Consider the following 26,983-nt stretch of genomic DNA (forward strand, 5'->3'; position numbering starts at 1 on the left):
GCAAAGTAAACTTATACGAAAAAGTCACTTACTGGTCCATTCCAATTTGGGTCATACCTTACATTTTACTCGGGATCGTTCCTGATGCATCCCTGGCAAACAACCCTGAATCTATTTTTATTTTGTTTAACTAATAACTTAATCCCTAACTGTCTATTGTCCTAAATTCGGGGATCCCCTATCTGAGTTGGAAGAGACGGAGAAGGTTTGCGGTGATGCACTGGCCCCCTTTGTCCAGTGCCGCATGCCCCTTTAGGAGTGGTATCCTTACCTTAGCCCTTAATCAGCTCTCTCCCCTTTAAGCATGCCTACGTTGCACCCCGTTTCCAAATTATTGGCCTACTGGAGCGACTTCTTATACCCCTTGTGTGTTTCTCAAAAAGCTCTCGACTTACTCAGAGTAGCCGAAACACAATCCTTAGTATAATTATTCCCTATTTCCCATTGAAATAAAGCTCTCCCGTTCCCCTAACCCAGTCTCTTCCAGTCAGACAAGTCTAATAATAAAAATATACTACCTTATCTACTTGTTTGCCAGAGGTGTACCAAGGAATGATTGCTCGCCAAATCTCCACCATAAACTGTTGGGGTAACAGCTTAGGACCCAGGACCAGTAGTGAAAAATGAAGACCAGGAGTCAGGAGTCAGATTAATTAAAGAAAATTTTACTGAAGAATAGTTTGCAGTTTCATCAGCAGAAGCCAGCTCAAGAGGAGTTCGTAGGCCGCGCTCCCTCCAACAGTCTCCCGCCTCCGTCTAACGTACATACAATTTTCTGAACAGTTATACTGTTTTCAAGGTCTAGACACGTCATTATTGCCATGTGGAATGATTCTGATTGGTTCTAACAACATGCATTGTAAGCAACTTTCCACACGTAGACAGATAGGAGCATATATCTCTCAAAATGCGTAGACTCCGTGTCGCCCAGGTCCAGATTAACCCTCAATGACCTCGGAGATCACAGAAAAGACGCCTCAAAGTCTGGGATCGTTTGCAGAAAGGACCATCTCCAATACTGGATCTGCACAGAATCATGAAACGCACACACAAAGTTTCCCAGAAAAACAGTCTCCATCAAGGTCGGGACATCTTAACTAACTATCAACAAAGTCTTTCTCCAAAACATGTTGACACTAACTCTAATTCAGAAGTGACTTTATTCTATTCTATAAAGAAAGAAGATAGATCAAAGAGGTACATTTTCCCCTGAGTCCCCAAAGAATCCCATAGATGTTTCAGGGATGACCCCGGGGGTCGCTTTAGGAAGACATACAGTTAACATATGCTGATCTCGTTTGACTCCCTGGAGTGTTATTACAACACCAAGGACAGTTGCCTGTCAGCACGTCTTGACACAGACATCAGAGCAGCTCCTGAATAATCTGGATTCAAAAGCACAGAGCAACTAAAACACTACAATATCCAAAATCACTCCGTGAATATAGAGAACTGATTTATCAAATGTAGGAAATGGTTATACTTGATTATCATTCATTGTTATTTTAATATTGAACATAAAATCATTCTTGAAGGATATGTGTCTGATGAAGAGACAAGTGATGTTTGGCTTGACCCTTGACCCTTCACGTTTGACGTACGTCGGACGTCACCGACAAATTGGGCTCACTTCAGAGAGCCCCTATCAGCTTCGAGATATAGAGAACAGGCCAATGGGCCATTGGCGTGTGAGATTTGCATCTCGTGCCCGCCCCGATGGTATAACCAGGAAGCGAGAGCAGCGCACTATTGTCATTCACTTCGGAGCCGAACGACGTTTGTACGAAGAGCTAAAGACTACTCAGCAAGAGAGAGAAATACAGAGATCAAGACGAGGACGCTTGTGCTGGCGTGACAGCACAGAACAGCGCAACCGCATGCTCACCGCTGCAAGCAGCAAAAACTGCTGTTCTTACAGCACCACATTTTTTTTATTTTTTTGTTGGTTCGGTGAGGGTGTTCCATTCTGAACAGTGAGTACAGGTACAGGCTGCACTTCCCCCTGTATTCTGTCGCGGTTATCCCCTGGGTGCAAAAAGAGCAACACGGGTGTGACACTGCACTGCCCCATCTCCATGGCCGGGTTGTTCGGGCCGCTGGCCGCAACGCCTCCGACTGCTCGTCGCCAAGGACGTCCGCCCGCCGCCGCCTCCGCTCCCGCCAAAGCCCAGCAGCAGCCTCCACCCGGGCGTCGGCGTGGAAAGGACGTCCAGCCCGCTCAGGCCGCTGCCAAGCCAGGTGGCAAGCGCCGTCACAAGCGACCCTGAGATGGGCCGCCCAGAGATGGAGGAAACTGCTCTTCAGGAGATGGCTGCAGCTCCACTGCTTCCTCTGAAGGAGGGCCGGGGGAGAATCCTTGTTTCTCATTTGTTTTCTTTTCTGCCGCTGGCCCCTCGCCCCGTGTCTTCACGAAAGTTGCAGAGGCGGCCATTGCTCCCATGAGAGAGAGTGGCGTTCGCATCCTCAACTATCTCGACGACTGGCTGATTCGCGGGAGCAGTTGTGCGAACACAGGGACATGGTGCTCAGGCACCTCAGCCAGTTTGGGCTTCGAGTCAACTGGGAGAAGAGCAAACTCTGCCCCGCGCAGAGGATCTCTTTTCTCGGGATGCAGCTGGATTCGGTCGCCCTAACAGCACACCTCACAGAGGAGGCTATCCCCTGGGTGCAAAAAGAGCAACACGGGTGTGACACTGCGCTGCCCCCTCTCCATGGCCGGATTGTTCGGGCTGCTGGCCGCAGTCATCATCCAGAGTCCGACTGGACTCATGTCCTTCAGCCCGTGGTCGGACCCTTAATTTCTACGGGCAGGAGTGCCTCTAGAACAAGTGTCCAGGCCTGCTGTTGTCTCCATGGATGCCTCATCCACCGGCTGGGGTGCCACGTACAACGGTCGTGCAGTTTCGGGTCTGTGGACGGGGCCCCAACTGCAATGGCATATCAATTGCCTGGAGTTGTTAGCAGTTCGTCTTGCGCTGAGCAGCTTCAAAACGCTGCTACTAGGCAAGCACGTTCTGGACCGTACGGACAACACTGCGGCCATTGCGTACATCAACAAACCGGGTAGTCTATGCTCCCGTCGCATGTCACAACTCGCCTGCCATCTCCTCTTATGGAGTCATAAGCATCTGAGGTCGCTTCATGCCATTCACATTCCGGGCCTGCTCAATCGTGCGGCCGACGAGCTGTTGTGATTGCCAGTGCTCCCGGGAGAGAGGAGACTCCATCCCCAGGCGGTCCAGCTGATCTGGAGTCATTTCGGGGCCGCACAGGTAGACCTGTTTGCCACTCCAGACAAGACCCACTGCCAGTTGTTCTATTCCCTGACCGAGGGGACCCTCGACTCGGATGCCCTGCCACACAACAGCTGGCTCCGGGGCCTACGCAAATATGCATTTCCCCCAGTGAGCCTTCTCGCACAGACACTGTGCAAAGTCAGGGAGGACGAAGAGCAGGTCCATTTGGTCGCTCCGTATTGGCCCAACAGGACTTTGTTCCAGGAACTAGTGCTCCTCGCGAAGAAGGACCTCCTGACTCAGAGACGGGGTCCCCTATGGCACCCGCGTCCGGACCTCTGGAAACTCCATGTCTGGTCCCTGGATGGGCTGCCGAGGTTCTAGGTGGCCTTCCACAGAATGTGGTAGACACCATCACTTCCGCTAGAGCTCCCTCTAAGAAGCGCCTTGAAGTAGAACCTGTTCGTCAATTGGTGTTCTTCTCACCGAAAAGCCCCCCCGAAGATGCTCGATCGGTTCAGTGCTTTCCTTCCTACAAGATGGGTTTGAGCGAAGGCTGTCTCCCTCCACCATCAAAGTTTATGTTGCCGCGATCGCCGCAAACCATGAGATGGTAGATGGTAAGTCTTTAGGGAAGCACGATCTGATCGTCAGGTTCCTGAGGGGGGCGAGGAGACTAAATCTGCCTCCTAAAAATGTCCTCCCTCTATACCCTCTTGGGACTTAACTCTGGTGCTAACCGCACTACAGAGAGCGCCCTTTGAGCCTTTGCAGTCAGCAGAGTTAAAAATTATGTCTCTGAAGACAGTACTCCTGACTGCATTGGCCTCTATCAAGAGGGTAGGGGACCTGCAGGCATTTTCGGTCGACGAATTCTGCCTGGAGTTCGGGCCTGGTAACTCTCATGTAATCCGGAGACCCCGGCCTGGATATGTGCCCAAGGTTCCCACCACTCCCTTCCGAGACCAGGTGGTGAGCCTGCAAGCACTGACAGATATCTGTAGAGCTGCGGGCTGGGCGACACCTAACACGTTCGCTAGATTTTATAGCCTCCGTGTAGAGCCGCTATCTTCCTGTGTGCTCACTTCCCATAGTAAGTAACACCGAAATGCCCATTCTAGTGTCGGCTTGCTGCGCCACTCCCTTCCCTGCGGAACGGATACGTGCACTTATATTTCTCCAGTCAAGTTTCCCAGAACCCTGTCGAGTCCTCTGCAACCCGCGGCAATCGGACGTGGCGGAGCGTCCAACGCCAGGTCAAACACTCGTATGCATTGGTGGAACTTGTGTTAGGCTGGGTTCCATATGTTGTGACCCCCACGGCGGTCCTATATGCGTATTCGGGTCTCCGTTCCCTCCTTCAGGGAACGAGGGTTACCATACGTAACCAAGACGTTTTTACTGTATTTTTGATCAAATAATTAAAGACTTATTTTAAAAAAAATCTTTTGAACATTAGTGAAGGATACATACAGAGAGAGAGAGAGAGAGAGAGAGAGAGAGAGAGAGAGAGAGAGAGAGAGAGAGAGAGAGAGAGAGAGAGATAATAAGGCAGTGTAATGTTGCTGCTTATTTGTGTGCCTATGATAGGTAGCTCGGGTTTTGGAACAAAACATCGCTTTAGTTTACATATTCAGTTAATACAAACACTTCTGCTTGAGGAGCACATCTCTGTAATTGACTGTGTAAATACGTTCTGTGATCTTAAACAGCCAAAACTGAAATGTCATACTGCAAGGCTTTCATTTTTCTATCGCATTTTAAAAGCAGTATTTTAAAATATACCCTCCCTCATTGAGCTCAGGAAACGGCTCTGCATAAACAGTGTGTGAAGTGGAGCGTTTTGACACAGGCCAACTCCAAAATGAAGAGCAGCTGTAAGTTTTATATTAAAAAGAGTATGGAAAAAAGTGAGTCTATCATAATGATCCACTTTACATCTCATATTTTTTCATATATGGCCAGATCTCACATTATTATCTAATATAGGGTTCGAACAGGGCAGGTGTAAAACTGTTACCTGAGATACCGGCAGTGCATGCAAAAATTGAAAAAGAGTCAGCCATAGACTGAAATTCTCACCGCCTGGACATTACTGATTCTTATAGCAGGTAAGTTAGCTTTTTTTTTTTTTTTTTTTCTAACGAAGGTCACTGGGGTTTTGCTCTCCTGGCCCACCTCGACTATTTGATATGTGTGTGGCTGTAAATGTTTTGAAAGCTAAGTAGTCACATGCATTTTTCAAAGTTGAAGCGACTGCCAAACACTTTGGTATCTTCAGTTTCCTATGAAATAATAAAATTGTTTGGGTGGAGTAACAGAAGACAGTAGTTAATATTCAATGCAGATAAGAAATGAGAAAACATATACAGTAGGTACATACATACACACAAGGGCATAGGTTTGATTTTGAAATTGGTGGGGACAGCCCTGGAAGCTGAGGATTCAGTAAATGAAAAGGATAATGTATTACAGTTTTTAGTCTATGTTGACCTTAACAATATGCTAATTAATGAATTATGTAATGTTACAGGTAACTAATATAAACAAGGGGGCAGTTTGAAAGAAACTTACCTTTACTCTGTTCATAGTGCAATGCGATAGTAAATGTGTCTACTGTCTTGTTCATTGCTATTTGAAGAATCCAAACACATGTTTATGTCTGTCATTAACAGAAATTAACTGTTGGCATATTTGTTTCACATCAATATGGGCCAGTTTGTCCTGGTGGACATGGCACACAGCAATACTGTTAAGTCTCACTTGGGCTATTATTGTTCTATACCATGTTTTCAGTCTCCTAAGAACACTGAAACTTTGTTCAGCCTCAGCTGATGAGACTGGGATGATTAAAAGCAGCCTGACAAGAGTTTCAACTTCATCAAACAGGCCTCTAACTTCAACAAGACCAAGCTATGTTGTGTTTTCATGTTTTATGGGGACTTTATACAGTTTGTACGGTATACAATTAATTATCTCGGTGCAATCCATCCCCCTACACTAAACCTACCCATCACACAAAACTTTCTGCATTTATACATTTTCAAAAAATACCACTTAGTGTGATTTATTTTCCTCATGGGGACCAAAACATTTTCAAGATATTGCCATCTTTGTGGAGACATTTTGTCCCCATAATGTAGGGTTTCACACACACACTCTCTCACTCACACACACAGTAGCTATCGTTTAGGTTTGCCACTTATCCTGTGATTGTCATATATTGAAAAAACTGCACTGTCCCTTAATCAATATGTGAACTGCACAGAACTGTTCATTTCTCCCTCACTTACCGCATTCAGGTTTCAGAGGAGCTTTGCTTTGCCGCTTCGCACAACCAAATGTAGCTACGGCCTCTCACAAGTTAGAAAGAAAAAAAACAAACCTAGTTTAGCGATGTAGGTTCGGGTGGCGGGACTCAGATCTATTAATTAAATTGTACCAGGAATTGCGCATTTTTCCCAGAACGCTCTTGTAAGATATTTTTTTATGGCAGCGGCTATTTGCACTATATATTCTATTTACACCATGTAAAAGTAGCAGTTCTTTGCAATATGTGTACATAGTAGCCTAATTAGATGCTATTTATACTTTATTTTGACAGATACATACTATTTGCACCACAGTATTGTTGTACATTAACAGGATGCAATCCTGATCTGCATTATGTTAATTCCACTCACTCTTGCGGTCTTTTTCTCTCACACAACAGAGCAAGAAACATGCCAACAAAGTGCGCCTGTTCTACATGCTCCACCCAGAAGATGGAGGACCACCATCCAAAAGACTGAGACCAGACAATCCGGTATTTTCTTAAGCTTTTAAAATTAAACTTCACGTGTAATTTATGTTCCAAAAGGCTTGCTGCTGTACTTCTCTCTCTTCTTTCTCTCTTTATTTATTTCCAATATAATTATCCAAATATTTTGTCTGTTGTTTACTATGAATTGAAGGGGCTATATGTAAGACTTTTAATTTATTAATCACTTTTTTATTACCAATGTGTAAACAGCTTGTAACGAAACTTAACAACAACAAAAAAAAACGGACCTTCCCCGATTTCCTAGGTTGTCTATGAAAGCCTGTAAACTGATTTTTATGTGAAGGACTTGATGTTTTTGCCTGGGAAAATCAAAGGAATGTGACGTTTGAGCGTGCTCCTGAGAGCCTCTCTTGTGTTCAGTGACACATGAAATGAATGTAATGTTCAGGATAATGCCGAAAGACTATACTCTGTACTGTAATGTCAATGTGTCATGCAAAAAAAGAGATTAATTCAAACTGAGGGCGCATTCGAAACCATTTCAACACCCCGTATAGTCCTATATACCTATGCTGTGAGTATATTAGGGTATTAAATCCCGTTCAGTCCGTTGTACATTATGTGTGCACAAGTGCGAGCACAAGCAATAAGCTGCTGGCTGCGGCCACTGGTGTCACTAATAACAGAGGTTTCTGAATTTCACATACAGTATAGCCCCTTTAAAGGTGCTGTATGTAATTTTTTTGACTGTACTAAAGCACAACATTACCATAATATGTTTGCAGAGATTTAGTAAACATGCTAAATTCACATACTTGTTTCTCTGCAAAACAATTATACAGACAGTAGGGGTGTAACAGTACACAAAACTGACGGTTCGGTACGTACCTCGGTTTTGAAGTCACGGTTTGGTACGGGTTCGGTACAGCAGTTTTAAAAAATGGCTTTTTATTTATTTTTTATTAAACAGTGGTTTACTGAAAAAAATGTGTCTGTCCTTAAATTAATTATATTATAACTAAAAGTTTCTTAAAGATAATGCTGTAAACTATATAGGGAGCCCTTACTTGCACATGATTACTATAATATTAAAGGTTAACAACAGAGCCCAAACTATGAGCCTATATTCAGCTGATATTCATGTTTAGTTATAGGATAATCAACACTCAAATAACACATTGTGTGCAAACATGTAAATATATGTATATATATATATATATATATATATATATATATATATATATATATATATATATATTAGGCTAAAATAGTGCATATATTTAGTGAAAGAGTTGATTTCTCTAGTGAATTAACAGCTGTGGACACTGAATGACTTCTGATTCTGAGGTAAATGATGCTGCGTGACATTGTTTACAAGCTGTTTGACAAGATTGCATTCGGAACCGTTCGGTACACACGCGCACCGAACCGAAAGCCCTGTACCGAAACGGTTCGGGACGAATACGTGTACCGTTACACCCCTAACAGACAGTTATTCTACTTTGAAATGTGTTTCGGAATGTCTGGTTTTGTTTTGTATTTGTGACCGCCCACTGCCAGTTTTCTTTCAGATACTTAAGTCCACATTTACCTTTAAAGTAAGTTAGTGCACACATATTAGGAGTAGTGAGGAGTGAACCATGGACACGCCATGGCAAACTCACACCCAGACACACACCCAAACACAGGACACACAAACCATGGACACACACACCCCCAGAGCAGTAGGATGCCATTTTACCAGTCTGGCTCTCTAACCATTAGGCCACGACTTACCTGGTGATATTCTATAAAAATCACTAATAAAGTCTCTTTTATCTCTTATATCTCAATAATTTCTCTTTGATAGCAATAGAGATTAAATGGAAAGAAAATAGAGATAGAGTTAATGTAAATTGGCTGGCTCTCAGTTATTTCTCTTGAGAAAAATACCAAGGTAAATCTCACCCTCCTCTCAAAATTGTTTCATTTTGTGCACATATTTGCAATGATACAAAAGTATGCAATCAAAAGTCGGAGATCTCAAAATGAACACAAAAATATTTCTCATCACATTACCTGAGCTATGCTATTCATTTTTCACATTCATTTTACACTCTTAATACAGTGTACATTTTGTTTCATGTCTCTACATACTGTAAATGACAACTATTTGGAATAATCTATTTTACTTCCCTTACGAAAAATATGTTTATTCAAGTGTGGTATTGGTATACTTATTTTAACTGAAAAAATAAGAAAGTATACTTTCAGTTTACTTTGTATGTACTTCTCAGAAATATAATTACATTTGCACTTGAGTATACTTGACTTATAGGATACTGACAGAAAAGTATAAGTAGCTGGGTTTACTTATTTGATTGAGTAGCTATTAAATATGTTTTCCACATAGTTTTGTCTTATAAACTTACATTGTTTGAAAATAATTATTTATGAAGAAAACAGATATGTTGAATATCTGAATTTTTATGTAGGCTAGTCCACTGGTAGGGTACATGGGAATTTACTTCAAATCAACTTCACTCTTTCCTTGCAATTGACTGATTTTTCCGGCTATCCATGTTTTCCCTGTTATATGGAAGTGGATATTATTACACTTCTTTTAGTACAGAATCTCCAGATCAAAACACATGTGAAGAAGAAGCAGAAACTTGTGATAGAAGATTGCTAACGCATATGTAAAATAATTAAATCATAAAAAATTAAACAGCATATAATTTTAAAACCACCTAATGGTACTGAATGAAATGTTGAACCCATGAAGAGGAAACAACTGAAAAGCTTTGGAGGTGTAGATGGACTCGATCTACTCCATCTGTGTTTTGATCATCATTCTGAATCTGATCCAGATTAAGTCTTTGACTAAAATGCAATTTTGTTTAAAATGTTGTTTTAAAAAAAAAAAAATTTAAACTTGCACATTCAAGTGTATATAAAAGGATGCATGAAGCTACAATAAAATTATGTTAAAATGGAAAGAGTTAAAGGTATTTCAAGTATACAAAATTAATACCTATATAGGAACATAGTAGTATACTTAAAGTGCAAAAATAATATGTACATAGTAAACTATAAGTATGATGCTATGTTCACTTAAAGAAAATTTATAAGTATACTTGCAGTATAAAACTACTAAACTAGTAGTTTATTAAGAGTGTATTTCAAAGTGATCAATCATAAACAAAATAAAAAAATACTACAAGTATTAAAATGGTAAACTACCAGTATACGAATAAGTTCACTTGTAGTACAGATGCAGTACAAATGAGACATTTAGTTGTGTACTTAAAGTTTACTATTGTTACACTTATAGTACACTTAAATGTATACTTTTATATACTAAAAGTGGGCCAATTTAGTCCCAGTATTGAAATAGTTCACATACAAGTTTGCTACTAGTACATTGATATTGGTATACTTTCTAAGTAACACATAATTAAAAATATACTTGAACATTACTTAACCCTTGTATGGTGTTCGGGTCTGTTGGACCCGTTTTCATTTTTTATCAAAAGAAAAATGATACGATGAATTATTTTTTCAAACTGAGACTCATTGGCCTTGGCTCATTTTCTGTGAGGAATATATATCAGAACACATTTTCAATGACCACACACTGTACACCCCCCCTACACATTTATATTACACACAGGATGTTCGGGTCCACTGGACCCCGGGCTAATAAAAGTGTGGAAATTGTAGGTCCTGTGTACCTTTACTCTGTCCTCCTCCTGTCAGGGCCTGCTGTTAATGTGTGTATGTTCATGTATATGGTTTATGAGGACACAAATGTGTATAATGACATTGAAGGAATGTCGTACAACGTAAACATGGTTTATGATGACATCTGTGTCCTCATACTAAAACACTAAATGGTGTTTTTTGAAATTCAAAAAATGCCAAAAGTTTTCTGTGATTGGTAGGTTTAGGGGTAGGGTTAGTGTAGGGGGATAGATTATACAGTTTGTACATTAGAAAAACCATTATGCCTATGGAGAGTAACCATACACCACATATTTGTGTGTGTGTGTGTGTGTGTGTGTGTGTGTGTGTGTGTGTGTGTGTGTGTGTGTGTGTGTGTGTGTGTGTGTGTGTGTGTGTGTGTGTGTGTGTGTGTGCATTCATGAGTGTGTGTGTGTGTGCGTGTGAGAGAGAGATTGAGTGTAAGTGTGAGAGAGTGCAAGAGTGAGTTTTATTTCTACCCCTGCCATTCCCACATGAGGTTGCAATTCTTAAATGTGATCTAACAAAGGTAAAGAGAAAGTATTAACCATATATGCTGTTTATATTGCTTGTAATTGGGATGAAGTAAACATCTGTTGAGTATTTTAAAGGGTTAGTTCACCCAAAAATGAAAATACTGTAATTAATTACTCACCCTCGTGTCGTTCGACGCATGCGCGAGAATATGACGTAGCGCCGGCGTTCGGGAATCCATGGAATGCATGCTTTAGTCCCATTTGAGCACTACGCCGAGACCTAAAGCACGATCAATGTAGAATCCAACAGCTTAGATACTCGCGTCTTCCTCCGCTTGTAAACAAATCGCTTCTGGGTCATGTGTCCGAACGCCGGATCTGCGTCATATTCTCGCGCATGCGTCTTGGAGGCACACACGGAAGACAAGAACAAGTTAGATAAAGGCGTTATTTTGATTTTTTTTTTGCGCACAAAAACTATTGTCGTCGCATCGTAAAATTATTGTAGAGCCACTGTGGTGAGATGGACTTTGTAACGACGTTTTTAGTGCCTTTTATGGGTCTTGGGAGTGTAAATGTACTGAATGCCAATGGAGGCCTATCTGAAGCCTTTCTCAGCCATCAGCTTTCAACAAAAATATCTTTATTTGTGTTCCGAAGTCTTACGGGGGTCGAACGACACGAGGGTGAGTAATTAATGACAAAATGTTCATTTTTGGGTGAACTAACCCTTTAACATACAATTTTTGATTGTGTTGAATTAAAAACCCAAAAATGCAGCGGGTCCACCAGACCCACGAACACTGGCTGAATAACAAAAATATGAACTCCACACAAGGGTTAAGTATACTTGATAAAATTAACTGGAAGTATACTTCTTTTTGTAAGAGTTGTTTATTAACCTCGAGGGAATTGTTTTGTTTACAGTGAAATGCTAAATGGGGGCAGTGGAGATTACAGACCCTGAGCTTAAATTGTTCTGTTGTTTTCACTCAGAGACAGAATGTTAATGTTCCATTTCCCCAAAAGGTAAAGCAGTCATCTAATGTCTTCATGGATTTTTGAATTAAGCAATGATTAACACAAGCTGTTTAGGAAGCCAACAGACAATTTGGAGAGGCTATAAACCACTAGATGAATAGATTTAGGGCTTTTTATTATTTTCTGGCAGCCCTGAACATACTATAATGATCCCAGTGCGGATTGATGATTTGACATACTGACTCTTACAGGTTGTTTTGACTTGTTAGTAGGTGATTGAGCTCTTGTAATTGCTTTCAGAAGGGTCTCTGAGGGGTGGAGATGTTAGTTTAAAACTATGAAACATTCAGCATTGAGAGAAACCTAACCTCCCAGCTACCATTTTTGTTTAAAGCATGGTCTGTGCTTGTACAGTATATTGAGCTCATTAGTGTGGTTGTTTATGAATAATTCTTCTTGGACCAGACAGATCTCTGCCATGACTGCACTGACACTTTCGTAAACTGATGCTGGACAACCTTTCTTTGGCTCAAACTCAACTTTCACAACTTTTTTTGTCCACTCCACACACCCCTACTAGTCAATTCAGATTTCTCTGTCAAGAATTAATGGATTGAAGCAGATCTTCCTTGCATTTACTCATCTGTCAGTCTGGAATCAGTCAGAGACACTGTGTGCCCTGTCAATGCCGTCTCACACATGAGAGAAAAAAAATCACACATGAGATCTCCTTTTATATCGATCTTTTTCCCTACGCAGACATGTACTGAGAAATAGAGCTTCATATTCTTAATTGTTTGCTCAAGACAGAAATGTTTAAATGGTGAGCAAATTGAAACTCCAGATTTTTCCTGAGAAAAATATGATAATAATATCAAATGTCTCTTCTGAAGTATAGAAATAAATCTTAATGTCTCAAACTGTGCCCAGACTTACCAAGATATCAAAGTCGACAATCAAAAGTCAGAGTCAATATGAACTCAAAAATTTCTGATCAAATTCCTTCAAGATCAAATGATCTGAGATATGCTATCCAATTGTATAGCTACTTTATGGTACGTCAATAATTGTCTCATTTAAATCTATTTTTAGATCCTTTAGGGAAACATCTGAGAAAAAGTTGATATTTGCATGAAACTTTACTGAGAACTCCATTAAGTCTTATGAAATAAGAAAGGCTTTGTTCACACTGCACACAATTCCCAATTTTTCAGCATTATCGAAAGTGAAAGTGACATAGGTATGGTAACCCATTCTCTGAATTTGTCCCTTTGCATTTAACCCATCCAAGTTAGTGCAAACACACTAGGAGTAGTGAGTAGTGAACACACACACACTGCAAACCGTGGAGTTTTGCTGTGGCGCCCAGGGAGTGATTGGGGGTTAGGTGCCATGCTCATGGGCACCTCAGTAATTTCCTGCTGGTATTGAGAATCAACCCCGCGACCTAGTAGTATCTAAAACTAAAACTAAATCTAGAAACTAAAACTTCCCTCAGATGCTTTTTCGGCTTCTTACAAGGTAAATTGTGTCGATCCCCGACTCCTCAGAGGTGGAGCATGGGCAGCAACACTCTCCAGACACTCTTTTTCCTCCACCTAGGGCAGGGGTAGGCAAGTTCAGTCCTAGAGAGCCGCTGACCTGCAGAGTTTAGCTCCAACCCTAATCAAACACACCTGAACCAGCTCATCAGTGTCTTCAGGATTACTAAAGCTACAGGTAGGTAAGGGTTTTTCAGGGTTGGAGTCAAACTCTGCAGGACAGCGGCTCTCTAGGACCGAACTTGCCTACCCCTGACCTAGGGCTAGCAACAGGGACAGAAGAGGGAGATGTAGGACCTTAACCATGGCAGGGGATAAATTGTTCAAATGCCGCTGACATGACCTTTGTCTCCCTGAACTTTTGGACCCCATCCCGTGCCCAAAAGTCTGGAAAGTGACACCGGGGCATCAAGGTGTAAGCATTCTCCTTTTCCTTGAGCCCCGCAAGGTTACACCAGCCTGGCCCACCTCCACATAAGCCTTGCCATTGAGCCTAGTTTGACATTGGCTTCAATGGCAAAGCTGGAGCCTTCCATGGAGCCTTCCAATGAGTTATTCAAAAGTGAAGGGCTGAACACAGATATATGAGGATGCCCCAGACTGAAGAGTCTCTTGCAATCTTTCTTCCCGTGTGGCATCCTCATACATCTGTGTTCAGCCCTTCACTTTTGAATAACTGGTTGCTGAAGGGGAGTGAACAAGAGCTGATAATGGCTTCCCACAACCATTTCATCAATGGGAGAAATGGAAAGCTCACTGGAATGGGACACTTATGACCCGTGAGGAGTCGCTCATCCAGTCTGCCTGGGGCAGATTCCTCTTTTTTCGCCGATCTAACTTTAATTTGGCTGTGATGTTGGTCATAACATCAACCAGCTCCTTATATGTTGGGGGAAGGGAGGAGACGGGTTTACTCAGCATAACCCCCCCCCCCCCAGTCTCGCGTGGCCAGACCTGGTCTGAACGGCGTTTTCATTAGACAAGGACCACCCAAGAGGATGTTTGACTGACATGTAACTCAACCAATCACGGTTCGATTTGTTCTGCGTTGTGTGCATCATGCGTCATGTCTAGGGCCGTGATGTAAAGTAAAGTCAATGTCCCTGCAATAACAGACCAGCGTGCATCTATAATTATTAATTCAAAAACAATGTACAATTTTACTGCAACAATAGAGCCGCGCACTTCACATACTTTTGAAAATCCAGCGTTTAGTTTATCCTGGTAAGCGCTCATTGTCACAGTTGTAAACATGACGGCATTCTTCTTCCATGGAGGAGTTTGGGGTCACAGACACACATCTTGTGGACATCCTGTAGAATTCAACCAATCAGATGACGACGTCAAAACTCCTGAAGTGTTTCCAGATAAGTCTCCTATATGCATCAGACGTTCAGCCAACGGTGCATGGGCATGACGTCTGAGGCTGAGACTATTCTCCCCCAAGTCCAAGGCAATGAAAGCTGTTCTGCCAGGAAGATTCAATGTTACATCACTATTCAGACCTAACCAATCATGTCCTAAAACTTGGAGTATAAAAGATCGGTACTTACACATGTCTGAGTTCGCAGATGTTGACGCCAACATTTTGCCAGATTGGAAGAAGCTGCAGAGCGAGGAGCCCCTCAAGGGCTGACCGAGCATTCCTTGCTCCTAAAAAGATAACACACAGCTCTTGTATATCATCTAGTGTTATATATCTCTCACACAAACAAACGGCTTCCTGAAGACAAAGAAGCTGATTACTTTCTCTCTAAGCGCCTTTATATACCCTGCCGGCATGCCTGTGACACATGCTTCAGACCATACCGTCAACTCCATGACGCAGTGTAGAGGAACTTTATATCTCCCAATTGTGACATTATTTCTTATTTTACACTTTGTCTCACAATTACCTTTTTTATTTTTTCCACTGAGGTGACAACAGGCTTCCATAACGGAGACATCCCAGCATGTAAAAGCAGAGCCACCCCTGAGAATAACACGTTTTCAGTTACTTCTTAAAACTCGCCTTGTTTTCCAGATTTGTTGACTTCATCAAAAGGGAGTTACACTGAGACTGTGGAAAGAGTGTTTGAGTTTCCTTTTTAAAAGTGTCAAGCAGAAGTACACAGGCGCGCAGGAGAACAAAAAAAGAGGAAAGTAGGTCGGTAAGGTGCTCGGAGATATTTAAAAAAAAATCTTTATTTGCTTTAGTGGCTCTCTATGAGGTAGAATGACTGAGTGAACGCATGTTAAATACTGTTTTTTGTTTATTTTTTATTTTTTGTCTCCTCCTCTATTGTCCTCCTTTTTTAAATCTATATTTTGTATTCCACTTTTAACAGGCAGAATTAATGTGCCTCTGTGACTTTCCTCCTTCGGGCTCTTATTTTTAGCTTGTTTTCTCACCCTTCCCAACGTTACAACAGAGGAATAAGAGAGTGGAGAAGAGAGATAAACAGACTCCTAATTAAATGCTCTTTGTTAACAACAGAACGGGACCAGACACTGCCAGAGCATCACATATACACACACACGCACACACACACACACACACACACACTCGCTCACAAATGCTCACACATATTCACCACTTCACACACCAGCACCTTCACTCACACATGCTCACACACACTCACTCTGCTTTTATTATCAAACCCAAAATAGGTCATATGTAAATGCACGCAGACAAATGTGTTGGTGACAAGTTATTGGCAAGGAAGAAAAAGGCTTGTTTGAATGAAAATCTGAGAGAAAATAGGAAATAGACTTGCATTCGTCTTCTGCAGCAAATGCTATCAGGAAAAAAACATTCTCGTTAAATCGAGCAGGAGTTCATTTTATTTTGTGTCTGTTGGTCTTTCTTACTTGGGCTGGTTGGTCTATTTTAGGTGTTGCTGATTGCTTAAATTTTTTTGCCAGTGTGATTACACTCCATGTGTCTAGAGGTGAGAGGGATAATATTTGCCCTGGTTCTGGGACCATAATAATCATAGCAATCCATATGCACTGGCCCTGTGGATCTAAAAACCACTGATATGGTGCCAGGACTTAAAAAAACATCCCTGAAAATCAAAGAGTCATCGAAAAGCAGGTGGAAACAAGCTGATAAAGTCAATAGTTTCCATCCCGGCTGGAGACCACTGCGACCCTGATGGGTTTTTAAAAGAGTTAAATTTAATTAAAATTTTGTTTATGGTTTTGAAGGACATATACTGTATTGTGAGCCAGGTGATATCATTAAAACAATCATATCCTGATCATTTTCAGCCTAGAAAATGTTCTCTGAAATGGTTTAAAGGATATATTTAGTTTCACTCAGATATCTCAAACTCTAAACCAACAGTTTTCTCAGTGTCCTGACTTTAAGAGACTCAAATAATGATATTGAGCTGATATGATCATTTTCATGTTATGGCAAATAACCGATACATGGCCGATATTAAAGCTCTATGTTTTGTCTAAATAAATTTAAAAAATCCACAGTTAACAAAAAAACAGTAAATGTAATGTCTTATTATTATCAATGTAAAAAAAAAAAAAAAAGTTCTATATTTTTTTTTCTAGATTATTTGATGAATAGAAATAAAATAAAAAATAATGTATTTAAAATAATCTGTTTATTCAACTTTGTTCAATTGTCCTTACTGAATAAAATGATACATTTCTTAGCTTTTTTGTTTTATTTATTTTTTACTGTGGTGTGCATCCAATCTCAACTGCATAGCAATACATTAAAATACAAAATCTCTATTGTCCGGTAACTAATAAATAAATATAACATATTTTATACATCACCCAGCCAACTCAGTTCCTGTGCTTCCAAAACAAACTGAATGAGTTTCATGCACTGCACAGAGATCACATGAAGCACTAAAACACACATCATAATAGATGCACACACACACATGCAATGATGAGCGCAGCCTAAGCTGTGACAGTGAGCTGCAGACGGCCTGTTTTACATGAGCGGAGCAACGATGCGATGGGAAAACATGTCTGTGAGCGGAGAGAAAGCTACACACTCACCTCTCCTTCAAACAGCAGTCAGAACACACACATTCACTGGCCAGCTTGGTGGAATCAGGTCACAGGCTCAGGGAAACAGAACTAGGCCATGAAGTTTGTACTTATTTGTCCGTTTCCTTTCAGTAGGGAGGTAACAGCGAACACTTTAGTCCCCTAGCACACACACATACACAACTGCTCTGGTCCAGATGTGTAAAAGAGAGTCTGCTCTTGTGTGCAGTGAGAACAGGGTCGCATTTCACTCAAATGTGCCAGTATATACACATGACAGTGCATTCAGGCATTGTACAATTCAACTGTAAGAATAAATTAAATGAATATCTTCATAAATGGAAGTGTCATGTAAGCATACATAGCTTAGAGCCCACGGAGCTTAAAAAGGAGCTCAACAGGGTTCGCTAATCCGGGGAACTCTACTTTCTGCAGTCTCTGAGCGCACATATCCGGACCATGAGGAGGGGAATGGCACAGCAAGACGACACTTAGAACATGCACTTCGATGTTACTGGCCGGTTGAAGCGAGCACATGAGGAGAATCTAGCGAACGTGTTAGCTGTCTCCCAGCCCGCAGCTCTATATGTCTGCCAGCGCCCAGGAAAAGGCAAGACTCCTAGTGGAGTGAGCTCTCAACCTGAGCGGGCAAGGCACGCCTTGGGTTTGGTACGCCAAGGCGATAGCATCCACTATCCAGTGGGCCATCCTCTGCTTGGAGACGGCCTTTCCCTTCTGCTGGCCTCCGTAACAGATGAAGAGATGTTCTGATGTCCTGAAGCTTTGCGTTCTGTCCATTTATAACCGCAGAGTGCGGACGGGACAGAGAAAAGCCAGGGCTGGGTCTGACTCCTCCGAGGGCAGCGCTTGCATGTTCACCACCTGGTCCCGGAAGGCAGTGGTGGTAACCTCGGGCATATATTCGAACAGGGTCTCAGGAAAAGAGATAGCTGGCCCAAATTCTAGCCACGATTCGTTGACCGAAAATGCGTGCAGGCACTCAAAGATGATAAGGCTTCCAGAAGTGATCCCAATTTGTCTGTGACTTTCGACGCATGTTGAACGTGACCGACTGAAAGGGAACAGTGTTATATATTTAGTTGACTTGTGTACTTACATTATCCCAAATGTTTCCAATGATGTTTAAATCCAGAGAAATAAGCAATTTTAACCAGGACATGGACCGTGTTACCATCGATTTCCAGTTTTATTTTATAGAAACCATGGAAACACTTTAATATAGTATGTGTTTTATTAGACAAGGGAACAACTGTTTGGAGACATTTATAGACAGAAAACTAATTATTGTACAGGAATCCATTTTCTCCGTCATGTTTCATCCAGCATTTATTAATACAATATTCTAATATCGATCTAGCTTACTGCAGTGTGCAACAAACGCACAGAGTAATGTATAACATAATTTTCAACACACTCAAATGTATACAATATAATAAAACAGCGTTGCATTACCCCACATACGCTTGACCGGAAGAAGCGGAAGTGGCGACTGAGGCATAATAAAAGTTCTGCTGCTGTCGAGTCGTGTGTTATGCCCGTCTCTCACTAGCAGTAAATTTCATACTACAGTAACGTTAATAATCTTAATAATAATGGTCCCATCCCGATTCTTTTCCACTGGCTGTAGAGTTGAAGACTACAACTCCCAAGATTCCGTGCTCAATCTCTGCGTCATCAAGCTACGCCCTTTGTTTTGAATAGGTGACCTCTAGCAGCGAAAAATGACATAGTGTGCCTTTAAAAGTCTTTCTGACCCTTACTGGAATATTAGACAAAAACATTGAGACATTTTCTTTTTGCTGTGTACTTCTCAAAAGTCATGAAAATATTAAGCAAAAGCTATTTACTCGGTTGGCTTTTTAGTAAACAATGGTGAGGTTAAAGAGTGGCAGACGTGCTGTGGTGGTCAGGCGTCCACTGCTTCAACATGCTGTCAAGAGTCCTGTCTGGGTTTTCATACTTAGTGAACAAGGTGAGGAGGAACAGAGCTGTCAATACCAATAAAATTTTTATCACGGGCACTGAAAGTCAACGAGACAGCTGCCCCTAGGGAGCGTGGTATAGTAATTTGACAGAACATCCACAGAGAGAAAAAGTAGGGATAAAGAAAGAGAAACAGACTCCCACCATCACACCTTGCAGTGGAAGTGCGGCTAAGATTTTCCATGACTGCTGTTTTACAGACATTTTGCTGATGAAGCGCCCTCCTGAGTGTTGCTTTGCACCTTTATTTAAGTGCAGAAATGTCAGCAGTGACGGGTGAGCAGGATGCGGAGATACAAACCTGGCTTAAGACTGAGGAAAATGTCTGACACAGCATGCTTGAGCCAAAATTTTTCTCTGCTCTGGAATGAAAATATGGCAGTTTTATTTTTAAATGTCTGATTCAGATCGAGCAGATGCTATTTGCAGAATCAACAGCAATAGATCACCAAAAATGAAAAATCTGTCATCATTTACTCATCCTCATGTTTTTCCAAACAGGATGTGTTTTTTTCTCGGTTTCTTCTATTTTCTTAAATTAAACATTAAGTTTAGCGCAATGTTAAAGGTGCATTGTCACTTTCATTGTCATTAAAAAGTTATACACACAAATGAATAGTACTTTCCCTCACACAGAACTAGTAAGTATACATAAATAAAGTTCAAGTATATTTATACTTTATTTAGTACAAGTATACTAATATCAACATACTAGTAGTAAACCTGAACGTGTACTATTTCAGTGCTGCTTGGGACTAAATTGGCCCACTTTTATTATATAAAAGTATAAGTTTAAATGTACTACTGTAACAGTTATAAAATGTAATTGCACAACTAGTGCACAACTATGTTTCTCATTTTTACTGCATCTGTACTACAAGTGAACTTATAAGTATACTAGTACTAGTTTACTATTTTAATACTTGTAGTACAGTTTTTAGTTAATGAAAGTAGGCTACACTATGAAGTGAACTCAGTAAACTTCTAGTAGTTTTATACTGCACGTATGCTTGTAAAAAAAATGTTTAACTGAATATAGCATCATACTTATAGTTTACTATTTTTATATTATTTTTGCACTTATATTACCATGTTCCTATTTAGGTATTTTTATACTTGAAATATACATTTAACTGTACTTTAACTAATTAAAAACATTTAATTCAAGCTTCATCCACCCTTTTTTATCAACACTTGAATGTGGGTAAGTTTCATAAAAAACTAACATTTAATGGTAACATTTGTCAGTTTTGATTAATAAGCTGTTTAATGTTTGGTGATAGCGTTGTTTTACAATTAAGTTAGCAATCACATGTTTCTGCTTCTTCTTCACCTGTGTTTTGATCCAGAGATTATGTTCTAGTAGATGTGTAATAGCACCCTCTACTGTATAACAGTGAAAACATGGATAGACCAAAAAAAATAAATAATAATAATCAGTCAATGGCGGGGAAAGAGTGAAGTAGATTTGAAGTAAATCCCCATATACTCTACCAGTGGACTAGCCTGCACAAAAAAATCAGATACTCAGAATTATGAACATATCTGTACATTTTCATAAATCATAAATCAATATTTTCAAACAATGTACGTTTATAAGACAATGTGTAAACTATGTGGAAAAAAGTGTTTAATAGGATATTCAATCAAAAGAGTAAACACAACTACAAGCCAAGTATACTTGGAATACTTAATTATACTTTAAATATATCTCAATCAAGAGATTGATATATAGTCCAAATATACTTAGACCTTTCTGTCAGTACAAGTCAGGTATACTTACTGTAAGTGCAATTGTAAGTAATTTGTGAGAAGTACATAAAAAGTTGACTGAAAGTATACTTTCTTATTTTTTAGTTTAAAATAAGTACACTAATAGCACACTTGAATAAACTTATTTTTCATAATGGTTGGAATATAGCACACAAGACCTTTTTTTCTATTCAGTATTATTGCATTTAAAAGAACAGTGTAAACATTGGGCTGTTTGTATTTGTACTCCACAGATGAATGTTATATGGATTATACATGGAGTACACCACCGTTCAAAAGTCAGTACGATTTTTAAATCCTTACCAAGGCTGCATTTATTTGATTAAAAAATACAGTGAAACATCAATATTTTTGAAATATCATTACCATTTAAAACGTCTCGGTTACGTATGTAACCCTCGTTCCCTGAGGAGGGAACGGAGACGTACGTCAGTGACTGACGAATGGGGGTTTCGCCTAGAAGCCAATTACCTTCGAGGTGTTTAACAGCGCCCAATGGCGTGCCAATGCCATGGGCAATGCGGAATTTGCATACGTAACTCCGCCCCACCGCGTGGGTATATAAGGAAGTACGGTGCCAACATCGCATTATGTATCTGCTGCGGAGCCAAGATCTGAACTCCGCGTTCCAGCAGCACAGCTGATGTGGCTGAGGAACGTACGTCTCCGTTCCCTCCTCAGGGAACGAGGGTTACATACGTAACCGAGACGTTCCCTTTCGTTCAGTCACTCCGACGTACGTCAGTGACTGACGAATGGGGGTTCCAATATAACCGCGCCACTCAGCTGTCGTCCAGTGCCCTGCGTAAGTGTGAGATCCCGCCACTTAAGGCCGTAGGACTCCCACTTATCACAGGATTACCAAGGTACACTGGGAAGCATATCCCAGAGAGGGAATGCCAAAGATGCCTACCCGTGGGGAGGACTTAGAGAGTACACATATGACCCGCTGTGGGCTGCATATGGAAGAACTCAAGGGTACCAGCCGAAGGTGGATTTTTAACCCTAGGGGTGGCAGGGCTTGCCAAGGGAAAGACACCTGCTCACTGAGGAGGCTTACGGTGGAAATACTCGTGTGGGGGTCGCCGGAGGGAACCATGCACACGGGGCACCTGGCCGGACATGAGGGTCTGGGCTCGAGAGGGCAGACTGAACTGATGTCGGCGTCGACAGTGCTGGAGGAGCTCAGGGCTCTCGGGGAGCTCATCTGAGGAATATATCGCACGTATCCAGTCCGTGGAGTGGAGTGGCGAGCAAGCGAAGACACCTAAGCCTGGTCCATTACCGGCCCCTCGGGGGGGCGAGTACATAGTCGGACACTGGCTCCACTCGGAGATTATAGAATCTGGCGAATGTGTTGGGTGTCGCCCAGCCTGCAGCTCTGCAGATGTCTGTTAGTGAGGCGCCATGCGCTAGAGCCCAAGAGGAGGCCACACTCCGGGTGGAGTGTGCCCTCACACCAAGGGGACATGGTCTACCTTGCTGCTGGTAAGCCAAAACAATGGTGTCTACTATCCAGTGAGACAACCTCTGCTTTGAGAGAGCACTTCCCTTCCGCTCTCCACCATAACAGACAAAGAGCTGGTCTGAGGTCCTGAAACACTGCGTCCTGTCTACGTAAGCGCGGAGAGCGCGTACTGGACAGAGCAATGCCAAGGCTGGGTCTGCCTCCTCCAAAGGCAGCGCTTGCAGGTTCACTACCTGATCTCTGAAGGGAGTGGTAGGAACCTTGGGCACATATCCAGGCCGGGGTCTCAAGGTCACGTGAGAGTTAGCCGGCCCGAATTCTAGGCACGCTTCGTCAACCGAAATTGCCTGAAGGTCCCCGACCCTCTTAAGAGAGGCCAATGCGGTCAGCTGAGCCGTCTTCATCGACAGGAACTTAATATCGACCGACCGCAAAGGCTCAAAGGGAGGCCTCTGCAGAGCACTTAGGACTACTGAGAGGTCCCAAGAGGGAACGAGAGGAGAGCGAGGAGGATTCAGTCTCCTCGCCCCCCTCAGGAACCTAATGACCAGGTCGTGCTGACTTACCTTCCTTTTCTCCAAGAGATCGTGGTGGGCAGATATAGCGGCCACATAAACTTTGAGGGTGGAGGGAGACAGCCTTCGCTCCAGCCCCTTGGAGAAACTCAAGCACGGACCCGATCGGGCATTTCCAGGGGTCTTCTTGGCGGGAAGAGCACCAGGTGACGAAGAGGTTCCACTTCAACGCATAGAGGTGTCGTGAAGACTCTGCCCTAGCGGAAGTGATGGTGGCGGCCACCGTAGGTGGCAGGCCACTCAAACCTGCCGCGCCCCGTCCAGAAGCCACACGTGGAGCTTCCAGAGCGCTGGGCGCGGGTGCCAGAGGGTGCCCCGTCTCTGAGAGAGGAGGTCTGGTCTCAGAGGAATAGGCCAGGGAGGGGCTGTCGCAAGGAGTAGCAGTTCTGAGAACCAGGTCTGGCCGTGCCAATACGGGGCGACCAACATGACCTGCTCCTTGTCCTCCCTGATCTTGCACAGTACTCGTGCGAGAAGGCTCACTGGGGGAAACGCATATAAGCGTAGGTCCTGGGGCCAGCTGTGCGCCAGTGCATCCGTGCCGAGCGTGCCCTCGGTCAGGGAATAGTACAGGCTGCAGTGGGAAGAGTCTTGGGAGGCAAACAGATCTACCTGTGCGTCGCCGAACTGTTCCCCAATCAGCTGGACCGTCTGGGGATGGAGTCTCCATTCTCCAGGAAGTGGCTGAACCCGTGAGAGCTCGTCGGCTGCACGGTTCAGGACCCCCGGGATGTGGATAGCACGAAGGGACCTCAGGTGCTTCTGACTCCATAAGACGAGATGGCGGGCGAGTTGAGACATACAGCGGGAGCGTAGACCGCCCTGGTGGTTGATGTACGCTACTGTGGCCGTGTTGTCTGTCCGGACAAGTACGTGTTGACCCCTCAGCAACGCTCGGAAGCGGTGCAGGGCGAACCGTACTGCCAGCAACTCGAGGCAATTGACATGCAGAAGGCGCTGGGGTCCTGTCCAGGAGCCCGCGGCTGCTTGTCCATTGCACATGGCACCCCAGCCCGTGGCGGAGGCATCTGTTGATACAACAACATGCCTGGAAACTCGTTCTAAGGACACTCCGGCCCGTAGAAAGCTGAGGTTCGACCACGGAGTGAGTGTCTGTAAGCAGGCCCGGGTCACTTGGACCTGGAGCGTGCCAGACCGCCATGCCCATCTCGGAACTCGATCGCGAAGCCAGTGCTGAAGCGGTCTCATATGTAGCAAACCGAGCGGCGTTACCGCGGCTACCGATGCCATATGCCCCAGGAGCCTCTGAAAATGTTTCAGTGGAACCGCACTCTTGCTCTCGATTTGACGGAGGCAAGTCAGCAGAGACTGCGCGCGCTCGCTCGTAAGCTGCGCGCACATGGCGACCGAGTCGATCTCCATACCGAGAAAAGAGATCCTCTGCACTGGGCAGAGTTTGCTCTTCTCCCAGTTGACCCGAAGGCCCAGACAGGCTAAGTGGTGGAGAACCAGATCTCTGTGTTCGCAAACCTGCTCTCGAGAGTGACTCAGTATGAGCCAGTCGTCGAGGTAGTTCAGGATACGAACCCCGTGCTGCCGAAGGGGCGCAAGGGCTGCCTCGGCAATCTTCGTAAAGACGCGAGGGGACAGAGATAGCCCGAATGGGAGGACCGCAAACTGGTATGCCTGCCCCTCGAAAGCAAACCGTAGGAACGGTCTGTGTCGTGGTAAGATGGAGACATTAAAGTAGGCGTCCTTCAGGTCGATCGCTGCAAACCAATCGTCGGGACGAACGCATTCGAAAAGACGTTTCGCTGTCAACATCTTGAACGGAAACTTGTGAAGGTAACGGTTCAAGATGCGCAGGTCCAGGATTGGTCTCAACCCACCGGTCTTTTTGGGTACAATGAAGTAGGGGCTGTAGAACCCGGACTTCATCTCGGCTGGAGGGACAGGTTCGATCGCACCCTTCGCCAGTAGGGTGGCAACCTCCGCTCGCATGACAGGGGCATTGGCCCCGACCATAGTAAAGCGGACTCCCCGGAAACAGGGAGGAACCTGTGCGAACTGAATCGCGTAGCCGCGCCTGATCGTCTTCTCGACCCAGCCGGACAGCCCTGGAATCTGAAGCCAGGCTCCCAGGGACTGTACGAGCGGGGTCATTCGGACTACAGACGTACCCGATGTGGGGCAGCGATGCAGCGTTACCGACCCGGACAAGGGAGGCTGTTGGGCGTCCCGGTGTGGGGGTGCGGTTAACGGCTGCGTCCTGACAGAGGAGACCAGGGAAGGACGCGCGTTCCACTGGGGTCTGCTCTGCCAGGGGGCTGGCGACAGAGTGGGATGCGAGTGGCGGGACCCGTGGGTGGCGCGCACTGGCATCGCCAGACTCTGGGGGCTCAGGGATGGGAGTGTTAATTCTTTCTTTGACCGTAATAGGGTGCTGCTGACCCGGGGGCCAGCAGCTAAACAAAGGATTCTCCCCCGGCCCTCCACCGGGGGAAGGAGTGGTCCTGCTACCATCTCCTGGAAAGAATATCCCATCCCTGAGCCGTCCGTCTCAGGAGCGCCGCTTGGCCTGGCGTTTAGCGGGGCGCGGGGCGGCCTGAGGGGACTTGGACGCCTTCCTACGGCTTCCTCCGCGACCCGGCCCGGGTGAAGGCTGCTGCTGGGACCGGGTGGGAGGGGCGGGAGCCTTAGGAGGGCGTCCTCGGTGGCGAGCAGGCTGAGGCGACTGTGCCGGCGGCTGGGTGGAGGCAGCAGCTGGCCGCCGGGGCAGTACATGTTTGAGAGCCTCAGTCTGCTTCTGGGCGGTTGAAAACTGTTGGGCAAAGTTTTCAACCGCTCCGCCGAAGAGGCCAGCCTGGGATATGGGGGCATCGAGGAAACGTGTCCGCTCGGTGTCCCGCATATCAGCCAGGTTTAGCCACAAATGTCGCTCCTGGACCACATCTGTGGACATCACTTGACCCAGGGAGCGTGCGGTCACCTTCGTCGCCCGGAGAGCGAGGTCGGTGGCGGCACGCAGCTCATTTAAGAGCCCCGGATCAACTCCACCCTCGTGCATGTCCCTGAGGATCCTGGCCTGGTAGACCTGTAGGATCGCCATGGCATGCAAAGAGGCGGCAGCCTGCCCCGCAGCTCTGTGCGATTTCGCCACCAAGGTTGATGTGAATCGACAGGCTTTGGAGGGGTGCTTAGGATCGCCACGCCAGGTCGAAGCGCTCTGAGGACACAGTTGCATCGCAACAGAACGTTCAACCTGGGGGACCCCAGTGTACCCTTTGGCCGCGGCCCCATCAAGGATGGAGAAGGCGGAGGAGACTGCAGACCGATCACGGGAAGACAACGGGGACTTCCAGGACCGGGCAATCTCCTCATGCAGCTCGGGAAAGAAAGGTATTGAGGGCGGGGACTGACGTGAGTCAGCGCGGGCCCCCAGATACCAATCATCGAGCCGCGAGCGTTCGGGACAGGGCG

The 26,983-nt window shown here is 44.2% G+C and overlaps 1 protein-coding gene across 1 annotated transcript in view; it reads left to right on the top strand.

The window, feature by feature from the left end:
* The window catches only part of LOC307142079 (zinc finger matrin-type protein 4), a gene marked incomplete at its 5' end in the record, with an annotated part of 217,736 nt that overhangs the window by 85,589 nt on the left and 105,164 nt on the right, over positions 1-26,983 (top strand). Inside the window, 1 exon segment of the mRNA XM_079842605.1 lies at positions 6,949-7,041. Within this exon segment, the coding sequence (XP_079698731.1) occupies positions 6,949-7,041 (93 nt within the window).

This window comes from Gobio gobio (genome assembly GCF_949357685.1).
Source record: "Gobio gobio genome assembly, chromosome: 18".
In the NCBI taxonomy this organism is placed as follows: domain Eukaryota; kingdom Metazoa; phylum Chordata; class Actinopteri; order Cypriniformes; family Gobionidae; genus Gobio; species Gobio gobio.